Source organism: Megalopta genalis, chromosome 6, assembly GCF_051020955.1.
Source record: "Megalopta genalis isolate 19385.01 chromosome 6, iyMegGena1_principal, whole genome shotgun sequence".
Lineage (NCBI taxonomy): Eukaryota > Metazoa > Arthropoda > Insecta > Hymenoptera > Halictidae > Megalopta > Megalopta genalis.
Genome location: NC_135018.1, coordinates 4,139,441 through 4,154,378, shown reverse-complemented (window position 1 = coordinate 4,154,378; position 14,938 = coordinate 4,139,441). Strand labels below are relative to the sequence as shown.

Sequence of the window (14,938 nt, the reverse complement as noted above, 5' to 3'; positions counted from 1 at the left end):
GTCGTTTATGTCAAACCGAAAGGAACAACAGCTACTTTTTTTTTTTATTACAAATACACCTAAGCGTTCGCACATGTGATCTAGCAAGTTTGTTCCGATTAACAATAATTGGACTGCGGACTTCACGTATTTCTTGGCGAGCATCTTACCGAATACAATATATTTAGATCTCAAAATTAGTCTCAAAATCATCAAAATATATAGACTTCCAGTTAATTACTGTCTCAAAAACCGCGGTCATTTATTTGCTGATCGTATAAACAAATACAGACAATAATAAAAACAATGTTGTATAGTTTCAATGTCTTTCGTAACGCATTCCCCGCTGCATGGGTCGTCGGTGATCCACGATGTATATTCGAAACGAAACTTAGGTCGATAAGAGGTCCCTATCCTTTGGCTTCATGTTCGGAATAAAACGATACAAATAACAAAAGGCACAAAACATATACAATTAAATATTATAATACGTATATAAAATTTCGGGTGGTCAGGGACGTATAATAAAATTGTTCATAAAAAAACGAAGGTGCACGTTATTACTATTGAATTTGTAAACTAGTCGACGCGCGGTTGCATCGCTATCCACAGTCCAGTTAATATACGCTAACGCGATTTCTATGACATGTACATTAAAAAACATACTCGGACGATCCGCGTTACACTTGCGAATGCTGCGTCGCACAAGAATCTCTCGCTACGAACCACATTTAATCTTAATAAAATATATCGAATACACGCATCTGAGTGTTAACCCCCTACGGTCCAGTATGGCTTCAGGATGTGTCCTGGTTGCGGTGATTCTACAGGTAATGTTGTTCACCTGTTTATCTTGACACCTCGCTTTCCGGCGATTATTTCAGAATTTTCAAAAATCTGTAATTTATAGCTAAACATTTTTTAATCATTTTATCAACGGTAGTAGCAATACCAATCGTTAACAGGTCACCTTAACAGTTTCCTCTAGGATTATTATTTAGAGGATTCTCTTTGTTATGCATAATCATTACAAATTCTATTAATAGACTTCAATATAAATTTAAGATTTTTAAGAACACCACTAATGGAACCTAGCACATTGTTCGTTGAATTATTATAAAGGATACCACAGATCGGTTAAATTGAATTATTCAATATCACCGTAAAAGATAGTGACAGTGTACACCTTGAGGATTCTAGTCCTTAAACGTCCAATGAATTCAGCTATGAATCGATTAGGAAATTTTGACGAATCAAACATAAAAATGTAAACATCTAATATGAAATTTTGTTCGGATCCAATAGAAGAAGACATGGTTCGAAGTGAGTTGGTCCATAGAGAGTTAAGAGGAAATATCAGTGGTCGTGTGTCGAGTACATCGTATGGATCATGTTTTACGATTTATTAATCGCGCGATAACTCATTCTCATCTATCATCACAGACGGAAAAAGACTTAATTATAATGTAGCGAAGGGCCGACGAGTTCCGTCCACATTCGTCTCGCTCTCCTTCGGCACCACAGAGGTCTCTCGGTCTCTCTTTCTCTTTCACGCACACTCTTCCTCTCCCACTTTTGCTCTCTCTCTCTCTCTCTCTCTCTCTCTCTCTCTCCTTCTCTCTTTCTTTCTTTCTATAAAGAATAAAGTTCAAGCAAAAAAACAAGATCACACCGAGACGCTCCTTGCGGTAATCTTTAATCAGGTTATGCTTTGCCGTTTTTTTTCTTTTTTCTTTTTGTTCATTTATTTTTTACTTATGGTAACATCGAGAGGGATGCCGAAAAAAGGCGTCCATCGAACACACGGATTACTCGCACGACAAATAACGAAAATTCTGCACGAGCATTAACAATAATAAACCATGTGTGCAGAGGACAACAAATCGCTGGTTAAAGTCGCTTAAACTATGCACAAGACTTCGCAATTTTCAAACCGTCGTCATTCAACCTCTTCCACATTGTACTGGATTCATTCAAACGTACCCGCGCGAGAACGGAATAAATTGAGATTCACTGAATGATCACTGGATCGTGCTGGATTACGCACGATCTAGCAGCCACGAAGCTTTTGTGCTGGTAGCTCGAAGATGAAATGGCGATGAAACTGAAGAGGACGCTCATTGACGTTAGAGCGGGGCAAGAATCGCAAGGAATCATTGTATCGCGAAATAGCGAGATGGTAGAAGACCGATGGATCAGAGAACCGTACGACGAAGCCTTATGTGGTCGCTTTCTAAATACAAAAACAGTACCATTGTTTGTTGAATCCTTCTCTTTTCTTCAAACTTTTCTATAAAAATCTGTTCTTATACAGACGTCCGCAGTCTGTTACATATACAATCGTACTAATGAATTTACAATGATCCCAATCGAAAAGTAATCGCTAGACTGCAGACATGTGCTTCCAGTTTAAAAGCTAATCAATTTTATAATTCAGTAATCATATAGCTTCAACGTTTGCAGTGTTTGTTAGTTAGAATATCATTTTTAATTTTTGCTTGTATGGTTTACAAACTATTTCTTCTTAAGTTTGTATATTCTATATGATTTACTAAAACGATTGGCAGAGATAGAAATAGTTTCTTGAGCCTTCAACAATGGCACCGGTACTGCAGTGTTCGCACACGTCGTTTTTCCTCACACGGTTCGCATCTCCGTCATGTCGTGTACGCGTGACAACATTTGGTGTGTATACAGAATGCAAAGACGTCCTTATTCCGAGGAATCACGAATTTCGCAGTTGCGCAATAGTATCTTCTTATCACAATAGATCGGTGAAAAGTCGAGCGCCGCAGCAGCGCGTCATCATAATAAGTAGTGGTTTTTCGTAAGCCTTTTCGAGTAGAACACATTACAGTCTCTCTGAACGACAATGTTAAAAAACCATCATCTAAACGAAAAGCTAGAGCAAAGGTGTCTCTTAGGAATCTAATAACGCTACCTATTGCTACTAACAGATCCGTTCGTCGGGAACAGTTACTTTCAATCGGTTCTACGTATTTTCTCTTTTTTTTTGTTCTTGTTTGCTTTGTGTTTCTGTTCTCTGCTTGGTCCCACGAAAATTGCGCGATCGCTCGAGAAAGTACACATGATCTAATTTTTTTTGACGATTCTACAAGAATAATGGACACCAATTTTTCAAGTGTGTGGTCTACGGTCGTACAAACTAGAGAAATACGAACCATAATTGACCAATCTGAAACACAAAGATTCTAATACGCATTCAGCTGACTTTCATCGGAATAAGGCATGCCGCCGTTTTTGTTTCTTTCTCGGTAATTACAAAAAACGACATCGTCTTAGTATTTGGAAGTCGATTGAGATTAATATCACGCTGAAGCGTAGCTACAATAGGAAGGTCTCGCAGCATACGAAGCAGACCGGGGCGTCGTTTAATAAATCTCAAAGAATTATTAACGAATCATTCTATTTAGTTAAGCAGACAATCACATAAAAATTAATTTATAGAGTTTCGAGACAGAGAGAATATTCTATGAGAAAGTTGTAAAGACTTATCTTTCACAACTATTACAGGAATACAAATCCCATTTGCGTTTGAAAATATTCTGTATTATTTATTATCCGATTTTCTGCAAAACAAGATTTAATCGAAGCCCAGGCCTGAAAGAAAATTGCGTCCCGCGTACATCATCGTGACGCCTCGAATTCTCGAATCGTGTCGTTGTTTGAAAGTTACAAAAGAGCCCGCCATCTTGCGTCATGATTCTATGTATTAACAATTAGTACAGTTTTGCGAGTGTTAAACACGCTCAATCAGCGATTAATCCTAAGTATCTTCACATTTCGGAGTATCTGAAAATAGAGATATCTAAGCATTTGTTTTTGTTTTCTTTCTTTTTTATATACTAATCTGACCGGTAACTCTTGAATACCTCCTCGTTCATCTAATATGAATTCTCCTGATAAGGACTAACGTCAGTACTATCGAGTTGCCTATCCCTTACATTATGTATAAGTCGTATCAAAATCAAGGAAAAATAGGTTTCGCGACTGGACAATAACGAACATGATAGTACGAGCGTCTTCCGATGATTAATATTCTTTCCTTCCATGTTTCTCTTATTTCTCTCTTTTTTACCTTTCGTTCTTTTTCATCTCGTCGTCTATCGTTCGTGTCGTAAAGTTCTCGAGGAAGTGAACACTGCTGAAAACTTCTGTCAAGACTTCGAAACGTAAGCTTGACGGAAGCTTGGGCGCATCTCTTGTACCACTCTTCTAGTAAAGCTTTTATATATGTTTGTATATATACAAATACAACAAATTAAATCTGTTGTCTGAGAGCCTCTATCATGTGATCACGACGAACATTAACTGTCCCGGTTTGGGTGTTTGGCAAGGAATCGTCGAGGCCAGGGTAGAGGCCAGTCGTATTGTCGTGGCACCGTGCCGCCCACATTTTTCTCGAAATATTTGAACATACGAAACCACCAAAGCCGGGTCAAGAAGTTGTTCGGTTCGTATTGCTGGAAATACGAAAATGCTTCCATTAATATAGCTGTTCTACTAGGTTGGTGCCAACGATTTGTCGGTCCAATGGGCCGTATTACGCCGTATATGTATATGTATATTCGCTGTAGTTAAGCAGAATTCATTCTTTTTTTTAATTGAAGAAGTCATAATGCTAAGAAACGTTTAGATCTATAATACGAAATGCATGTATGCATATGCCAATGGTTTGTGAAAGCAGTCCAAGTTTCGAACTGAATGCTGTTTTAACGACATAACTGCCAACTCAATTTAGCGATCCAATTTCCTCTTGGTATCACATTTTTATAGCGTTCAGTTTAATTTCTTCTAGATTTATGATTTTCAAATATGTTATTCAAATAGTTCCCTTCAATTTTACTATAAAATATTTAATATTTGCAATAACATTTTACATGACGTTTTATGAAAACAAGAATCCCTTGCACCAACCTGATATTATTTCATTTATTTTTATAAGAGATGTATCTCATTATAGAAAAATATTGATGTGTCGAATTTTCTAAGCTAATATACATTCACTTACCTTAAGGTGCGAATTATTGGCTAACGTATGATAAATATACCATAAGCGTGTGGTTACGTAGTAAGCTATGAGGACGTCCACGGTATAGTGTCCATGGGCCACCAAGACCATTACTACCCCAACGAGAACCGTTATGCCTGCTAGCCAATGAATTGGTTTACACCTTCTTGGAGAATCTACAATTTCAAATTTCTTTTGAAACTTACAATTTAATAATATCAACGTCATCAATTTTACGATTAGTTGTTACATAAATTCTCAGTAAAATTTGACACAGACAGATTAGAAGACCATGTAAAAACTGGTAAGGAACGAAATTTGTTACATTTCCTTTACTTTTTTTGCATAAAAAACAGTGCAGTCGAAGAATTCATCTTTTAAACCCGCTGTCTAACGATTAGCATATCATTTAATGTGTAACTAAGTTTACAAATTCAGCAGACAAAACGGGACCAAGGAACTGAAAAAGTTTGTCAAAAACAGAAGTTTCTGAAACTCTATACAGTGGGACTGTTGTCTAGAATATATGTAGCAACCAAACGTTTCAATTACAGGGGTAAGTACGTACATTCCTCGATAATCAGGTAACTAAGTACAAGCACGACCGTATGACCGCTGTAAATGTAATCCCCACAGTAAGTGTGCTTGCCATTTATAGACAAGCCGAAGCCAGAAATGAGCTGCAGAACCCTCTTCATAACAAGAAGCGGACTAGTATTGTTCGCTTTCGGGCTGCAGAAATATGTCTTACTGGCTACCGGCAGTACTGTCACGAACATCGTGACACTCCTCATCATATACAACAATCCCATCAAAAGAAACACCCGCCTAACAACGATAAACCTGAAACAAGATACAATCATGAGTATAACAGTAATTTCCTACAATGGATCAAAAAAGTATTGGCACGCTCAGTGTCTGACAATAATCCAAATTATGAAAGTAACATATTGAACAAATTTAGTTCTTGTAGTTTTTTATTAAGCACGAAAGTGTGAAACCAGTTTAGAAATAACAATGATTTATCATTGAAATATGTACATATACGTACGTATATTGTGTGTAATAAAAATCTATATATATAATTTATTAATAAATAAATAAATAAATAAGTATATATATATATATATATATATATATATATATTATTTAATTATTATTATATATATATTATTTATATTATATTATATATATTTTTTTATAATTAATTAAATAGCAATATATATTTCTAAAATGCATAGAAACGTGACACTTATATCATGCTTGTCTCTCAACTACTATAATCATTGTAATCTTTACATACCTATGTTTATGGAAAATAATAAAAACCATAGCTGAATTGGAGAGAATCATAATCAGAACTTCCGACACATTAAGAGCCCAATCCTGTGCTGCAATATTATCCAATACCACATCTGGTAGAGGTCCGTATGTGTTTCTGTCCGGGACTCTTTCGTGCACCATTGCAAGGGACGCTGTCGTTAATATGAAGTTCACGACCATAAATAAAAAAGCTGCAACAGAACCATGACACCCATGAAGTTATAGTTAACGGTTTCTCATTATCACGCAACAAATTATTTGACTATCAAGTAAGCAAAATAATTCAGTCACTCGCATATAAGTCATAGTTTGAATAACCATTTATGTATGGAAGGTGTTTTCAAACATCTATGATTGTAAATACAGTGGAACATCGTTTAACCGGAGTCGGATCTTCGTATTTAAGTTATCACGGATAACCGAATGTGTTGGGTAATCAAAACCGAGAATACTCGGACGTCGGTTAACGACATTCCATTAAAAAATATTTTTGTACCAGGTCTTGCTTATCCGATGGGTCTCAATTTATCCGGTCTGTTTCGGTCCCAATGGGACCCGATAATCAAGGTTTCACTATAACTACAAAAACGTAGCTAACATAAAAAAAGATCAAAAAACATGTTCTTCAATTGTTTTCTATGCGAATTACGATGATGATATAATTTTTCATTTGTAATTTTCTAGGTCCAATTTGAATTAATTTTTAAGCTTGTTTTCTCTTGTTTATCAAAGGAAATTTACATTATTCAGTCCCAAATGTGTGAAAGCTTTCGTACAAGCATAAAAAATAAAATACACTTTTGAGTTAAGAAAAGTTTAAGACATTCAAAATCGTTCTTCATCAATTTAACAAGACACGTTTCAAAGGGGCATGGACATTAAGGCGTTGAAGAAACTTCACAAATGTATCATTGGAAGAAACTAAAGCTAAATCGTTCGACATGAGGAACGATGTTACTAGACCGATTCGTTACTTATTTTTAATCTCGTACGGCCTTGGACGATAGGTTCGATGACACGCCCTACAGAAGCTTTATCATTCAATTTGTCCCACTACCTCCTAAGGAGGTAGCACGCGTGTATATGCGAACAAATTTGTATGTTGTCACCTTCTATGCAATTAAGTATATAAATGTAAATTAACTCATAACGACGTGAAAACGCAAATAAAATAATTTATGTATTATGTTGTTGAATTATAAAAATTACTACACAAAACCACATGAAAAATGTATCTATGATATATCTGTTCTTAAATTTTATTTCATAATCAAATTAATGTTTATAAATTTCAAAGAAATTCTTTAGGATCGGGCGAAAGAAGAAATAGTGCAAAAATATATATACATATATTAAGCAACATCAAAATTCAATAGTGTAAATTGATCAAATAAAGTTTCGTGTAAAATGTTGCGTTTACAGAATTTTAGGTCTCAATGCTTTAAGAAAAAGAGCTTAATACCACCGCAATGTTTACAACGAGGATGACAAAATTATTTACTATTCATAGGACTGAATAATCGCTGGACCGTTTCAATTGAACATCTATCAGAAAAACGATCTTCTCATTAGACAGAAGAGAAAATACTTAACAGATCCACTACTGCTGAAGAAATACATATGTATGTATGAGTCATTTGCATCGTTGTTTACAAGCTTATTCATTTCAAGATATTTGTATAGTCGTGTATTGCGTATATAGAAGGATATACATATTACCTTATGTTTTGTCGATGGATGACAACAGAAGGATCGATAACTGCAAATAACGCGACTGATATGACAGGAACGTTCGTTACATCAGCAGTTAAACTATGTTCCAAGATAAATGAAAGTCGTATGAAAACGAAAAATCTACAAGCATTCGTTTATTGGAATATACGGAAATCAAGATTAATTTCTAAATCTAGCCCCAAAATAATGTCATTATTTATCTATTAAATAATAAAGCAATTCACGGAACTTAGTATTTTTTAAAGAAATAATAAACAATGTGACAACTTGACAAAATAGTCTTCAAAATCGATTTTCTCTTTTACTTCAACCAATATAGTGGCACACATATACATAGATTACATTTCGAAAGTTCTACGTTAATTATGAGCTCATGGGAAAAGTAGCACATTGCGCAGATAGATATAGTTGTTGAAAACTTCAAAGAATACGCTTAAAATTTTTTCTGCATATAGTTCTTTATCATATATAGTTCTTTTATCATTTCATTGACAGACAAACAATAGGTTGCACATATTTTCTTCAATTTCCAAAAGTTTCTGGCACTTCTCGAGTAAAATCGAACATTTAAATTTGACGATATTGTTTCTCTACGCTTGGCTCATTGGCTTCCTAATTATGATTTTTGATATTAGATAAACTTGAGGACAGATGTTATAGTTCACGTTCGATGCAAACTATATTCTTAGATAAATGTACCAGAACCAATTTAAGTAATACGATATACAAATATGAAAGGATTGTGTGCAAAGTTTAAGATTTTTTTTTAATGAAAAATTCTAAAAAAATCCGTATTCTTCAATTAAAAGAGAAAAGTTTTTGGTATTCCCGCAATGACGTAGTAAATTGTCAACTATAAATAGTCGAGACTTCTTTTCATCTGAAACTCGCCGTAGCAAGGAGGTTAAGGGCGATCTCTTAAAAGCGTTTCCCCTCCGGCTGATAAGAAGAAAATGCGCCTGCGAACTAAATTTTGGCACCGCGCCATTTCCCGCGAATATGTACCGTAGTAGTAGCAGCCGTCGCGGCAAAGCTTTTAATTACTGAATATCCCACGCCCTGTACGTACCTCCCTCCGCGCACGTGTCCCTCCACTGAAAAGTATTATGCACCTCATCCACGCGAATAGTATATTTTCAGAACTACGTACAGCCCGAATTTTGAAAACAAAGGAGAGGCACGGTCGAACGGAATGAAAAAAACTGCTTTCGTATTCGAATGCGAAAGAAAGAATTAGATGTAGAGTAGATCGAGGTAATACGGGGCAGCGCGTAATATGGAGCACCGCCAATGAAGAAGTGATCTTTAAAAATAATTACGTGTATTATTCTCTCAGAAGGAATAAATGATAATTATGCCAACGCGAATAAGCATCGATTATATGGTATATTATACAAAGTGAATCTAATAACTGAGCTATGTCGAATATTTTTTAATAAATAACTTTCTAGAAAAGTTTCATGAAAATCAACAGATGTCACTTCGTTATGTTGCTTTGTTAGATCCGCATCCGTGAAGAATCCCAAGTTTAGTATCGATCTATCGAGGCATGCACATGATACAAATGCATTGTTTAAAATGAGACGATGATGTAACATGCGGTTTTATGTTGATATCAGGAAGTAAAGAACTTGTGTGGAGAACAATAAAACAGGAATACTATACAAAACTAGAGAAAGTCATTATGAATTAATTAGTAGGGCAATGAAGAAAAATGCGGTAGCGAAGACCATGTTACTCGTTCGCATAAAACGGACTGTAAAGAACATCGTTAACGTTAGAAACTGCTTTTGCGTCTTCGTTATGCATGTGAACAAACAGATATTGCACAGTATACGAAGATGTATGCTTGATGTTAATCCGCAAGGCTGGTTGAGAGGAAAGAATTTTGTTGTGGAAAATTAAATTCGTAATTATTATTTCGAAATTATCGACAACAAATAACAAACAATTGAATATCTAATTCGATATTGATATAGTGTTCGACAGTATTGTTTACCAAATAGATAATTGCGTATATCTAAACTGAGAGAAAATAATTGACCAAGAAGAGATAATCTTCTTGAAAATCATATAAGAAGTAAATAAAAGAAAGAAATGGGTAATATATAAAATTTAACTTAGACAATTGTATAACTTTAACAAGTTATATACATAATACATAATTTAGATTAGTTTCCTTCATTTTGATTAACCATAGTCACGAAGAGCTTTGGAAATCTATCTGTAGGTCAGCTTTTATCAGTAATTAATTCGAATATTTATGGAAGTTACTGTACTTCACTAAATGTTGTGGAAATATAAAATGCATCACAACTAGAAATTGAACCGAATAATTTTGCACTATATCTAATGTTAAAGTACGAGAAAAGATAAGTGGTCCCGCTATTTTAAGACGGACTACCAACAATGGACTTGGAGTTGATGAAATTGTATTTTCAAACACGATTTTTTGGAAGAAACCAGTCTCGTGGAAAATAGTCAGTTTCCTATTGAAAAATGTCTAGCTACCAAAAATACTTATTCCGTTTGAAGCTATTTCGCGGCTATATGTAGTGAGGAAGATCACGAACGATAAAGCAACCAGTTAAACGGGAAACCAGTATTCCCGTTCTGATGAATCGGTCGCGTCCGATTCATCATTGGAGAACGCATCAACCGCATCGGATCAGGCTTGGTACAGATCCACGGTGAAATACCAGGCCACGCAATGACCTCGATCTCGATCAGCACCCCGTCGTGCGAACGAATTGCGCGCGAGCAACTGCCCTAAAAAGTTCATTGCCGACTAAATTACAGGAAAAGTTCTCCTTCTCCTTTCATACAGTTCGTTTCATAACACGTAGCAACAAATTTCAGAATAAACAAACCCTGTACACTTCAACCCCTTGCACCGTAACGAGTCAGATTCGCGATGAAGATTTCATAAATGATCTACTAAATATAAATGTTATATTAATTTGTTCTAAATTCAAACAAAATGGTCTCGTTCGGTTAGGGACATTATACAGTTCAGTTTTCATCGAAGACTTTTCCTTCCCACGTTCTACACTCGCCAACTATGTATTATAATAAAAACTGTACAAAATCTAAATAAATCTGATCTGACTATTTTACAAAGCAATGCACAAACTTGTCAATTTGACTACTCGGTAGGTTTAGTGGTAAATTTATAAAAAGTGTACAAAATCTAAATAAATCTGATCTGACTTTTTTACAAAGCAATGCACAAACTTGTCAATTTGACTACTCGGTAGGTTTAGTGGTAAATTTATAAAAAGTGTACAAAATCTAAATAAATCTGATCTGACTTTTACAAAGCAATGCACAAACTTGTCAATTTGACTACTCGATAGGTTTAGTGTTAAATTTATAAAAAGTGTACAAAATCTAAATAAATCTGATCTGATTTTTACAAAGCAATGCACAAACTTGTCAATTTGACTACTCGGTAGGTTTAGTGTTAAATTTATAACTGCTACCGAGTGTTCATCGGCGATGTCCAAGGGAAATGGCTTACCAAGGAAGGTTTTCCATTTCTCTTTTGGAAAACGAGGCTCCTCGCGGAGAGGCGCGGGTATATCCAATTTGACGATGCCATTCCCGGATCCGTTAGGCAACCCAGGATGTCGACCGAGGCTGTCGATCTTCTCATCCTCCTCGTCCTCGTAATAGTCCGAGCCGGATGCCACCCCGGACCACTTGTCCTTCCCTTTGGTCGGTGCACCAGGTAACAATGGCTGCCGTTGATAAACGTCACTCGACTGTGCCATTCCGTTGCTACTTCCATCAACCGCCGCCTCGACGTCTCTCTCGTGGCCCTCTCCGGCGTCCAATGGTCGATCGAAGCTTCCGTAATCGCTATGCAGACTTTTAACCTTGGGGTCCAATACCATCCTGCGAACAGAAAACACGGGTACAGTCGCGGCAGCCGAACGTCGAGCGGGGACAACATCGATTTTCCACGGAAATCGAACGATTTCGCGATCCCCGGCGATAGTGAGGATGGAAGATCGCGAATTCCATGGAAAACTCTAGGAACCCTAATGCACACGGACCTTCTGTCGTTCGAGGAATCGGAGCAAAGTATGTTGGAGAGTGAGAAGCAGGCTTTTCGTCTCTCGGTCATTTCAAGACTCGAATAAGTTTCCATAAATGGTACTTCGATGTTAGCGATATTGCCTGTTAAACAATTGATTCAGCTGGTAACATTCGATACCATAAGAAATATTTCACGGATTTTAAGTAAACGATGTGAGTTTCGTCAATGTACACATTCGTGCCATCGGAAGTATCCAATAGATTCGTGATGAAATATATGTGCATGCATCGAAATTGTAGCTAATAATGCATTTAAATTGATTAAATAGCTATTGCACTAGAATGCGACGTGATAGGATACTTAGGGTGCCGTTTTTGTTTAGCGTACAAAGCTCGGCTTTGGAAAAGCTGTGGGCGCTATTTTGCAAACAATCGCTTAACACTCGCACTACCATGATCTATTGAAAAAAGTGCCTAAAATTATGATGATAACATAAAAATGGTGCACCACAGTTGTGCATTATTCGAATAACATTTCGAATAAATTCTTCGAAAAATATTTTATTTAAGAAATATCTCGACTAAATTCTTCGAATAAAATCGTATTCGAACAATGCCCAATTCTGGTTTATACCGCAACTACATCTATGCCAATGTTCGTTCAGTAATTATTTCAGCAGAATGTTATTATTTCCAATGAAAGTATTTTTGTAACCTCAATAATTATAAAATGAAATATCCGAGACCTGTCATATTTTTTACTTCGATATCGTTAATCTTACCTCGACATTTTGTATTGTGCAACTGGAGGATTCGGTGTAAATACGATGAGTAGGGTACGAAAGTATCAATGAACATGCAGATTTAGTATTTATTTATAGACGTATGAGATCGAGCTATTTCCTTCTTGCATGCTGGAGCATAAAAAACCAACGTCATGTACGTTTAGTTTGTATTATCTTGCAATTGTGTAATCGAATTTTATCTTGTATTCATAGAACATGTATGATATACATGTGTAAGGAAACATTGTGACGAACATTTTCTTTTTAATTAGCGACACAATATTTTGCACTAATTTTCAAAAATTATTTTTAGAATCGAAAACGTAACTAACATTTGCTGTGTACAGATTGCAAATATTATGCATTTATGAGAAAAACAGAGGAATGAAATGTAAAGCACATAGTAAAATCATTAGAATATTTTTAAGTGTGCTATTATATTATTTTCAATTTATTAAAATTATTTAAAAAAGGAATTTATTCTATTTCTTTTTAAGATCGATACAGAAAATGTTGATTTTGCACATTTGAATAAAATCAAGTCAAAGAAATAATGAACAAAAAATTAATGTCACGTAGAGACCACATCGACAGCACAGTTATTAAATAATTGAGAAAGTTCGTGTCACTTTTAGATTTTATCATTAATACATTGTGCAAATAGAGGCATTGTTATTATCGCATTAAACTAAACAACTATTTCCGAAATCCATTATTCGGAAACCGACAAAGCATTAAAAGGATGTTGAAACACTTTTGTGTTAACAGAAACAAACATCTTCATGACAAGAGCATTGAACAGTTGTCTTTATCACTAAGACAGCATGAACTAATATTTTGATTACAGTTGCTACAAATCGTAAACATGTACACGTTTTCCCAGAATTCAGCAAAGATTTTCCTTGTTTCCCACAACATAATTTGATACGTTCATTTTCTACGCTCATTCACAGTCTACTTCTTAACTGGTCTAATTTGATTAATACTATGTCCTACTTGCTCTCCCAGCAGACAAGTGTTACATTTCACTTTTAGATTAAACAGCATTAATTTAACACGTTATGTACGTTCCCGGGTATCGTTTTAATCAATCTCAACTAAAATCAACTTTCTATGAAATCACAAATTCAATAACCACGTATCTTATCTTCGTCGGTTTGTATCGTTCAACGGAACATGCGGTCTGCATGCAGCTAGTTCGTTGACGCTCAACGATGCAGTCACTCTAACGTTCCACTTTTAGTTATCCTCGCAGCCAGCGAAAGGTTATCGTGTTAAGGATACTTGTCAACTGCTTCAAGAACAGGCTTCCCCAAGATCACGAATGGGCGAGGCATGATATCTGGACGAAGGCTGTGAATAGCACGAGGACATTTCGCGATTGCCCGCAGGAAGCGGATACCGAAGGCTCGACGATGCACAGAAGCGCACTAGCATAAACAGGTTTCCAGAACGAACTACTAGGAGATGAAAAAAGTTTTCCGTTCATTTAATTTCCTTTCCTGCTTCGCGTTATCGTTTATTGGAGAACCGTAATTATAGTACCGCAGCAAATTGTGTTCAACCAGTGAATAATCTTCGCTTCCCTTTTATTTTTACTTCAATCTCAAAGATAGAATCTCACAAATGAAGGGAAATTATTTTCATAGATCCTCTCTCTCTCTCTCTCTCTCTCTCTCTCTCTCTCTCTCTCTCTCTCTCTCTCCGCGCGCGAATTAAAAGCATCTTTTACACTACTGGTTTTGTTCGAATCAATTTTTGTTCATACAATATTGCTAATAAATTCTTCTGTACCTTTGGTTTGCTTTCGGGCATAATTAACTTTATATTTATCAAATAAGATATATTAAATTTGTGTATTCAACATTTTCAATGAAATGTATGAAATCTTCATCACTAGTCTGACCTGTTGTTATAGTACAAGAGGTTTAACTTTATAAGATTTTTGAGATAGCGATCAGCAGTGAACGTGTGTGAAAGTCTTCTAATATCTTCATAATTTCATATTTTAGCTATCCAACTTTGTCATAAATTCACAAAATCC

The 14,938-nt window shown here is 35.6% G+C and overlaps 1 protein-coding gene across 16 annotated transcripts in view; it reads right to left on the bottom strand.

The window, feature by feature from the left end:
• Positions 1 to 216: 216 nt before the first annotated feature.
• Positions 217 to 14,938, bottom strand: part of LOC117223787 (phosphatidylcholine:ceramide cholinephosphotransferase 2) — a 51,499-nt gene continuing 36,777 nt past the window's right edge. For 11 of the 16 annotated variants that reach the window (XM_033476292.2, XM_076522707.1, XM_033476291.2 and 8 more), the window contains 5 exons: positions 11,589 to 11,965; positions 6,315 to 6,525; positions 5,580 to 5,854; positions 5,012 to 5,187; positions 217 to 4,463 (listed from right to left, as the gene is read on the bottom strand). In XM_033476292.2, coding sequence (XP_033332183.1) covers positions 4,308 to 4,463; positions 5,012 to 5,187; positions 5,580 to 5,854; positions 6,315 to 6,525; positions 11,589 to 11,965 — 1,195 coding nt within the window. In that variant the 3' untranslated portion in view covers positions 217 to 4,307. Of the gene's footprint in view, positions 4,464 to 5,011; positions 5,188 to 5,579; positions 5,855 to 6,314; positions 6,526 to 11,588; positions 11,966 to 12,126; positions 12,251 to 12,891; positions 13,167 to 14,938 lie in introns of those variants that run through there. The other 5 variants (XM_076522704.1, XM_076522703.1, XM_076522706.1 and 2 more) reach the window with 2 other exon arrangements.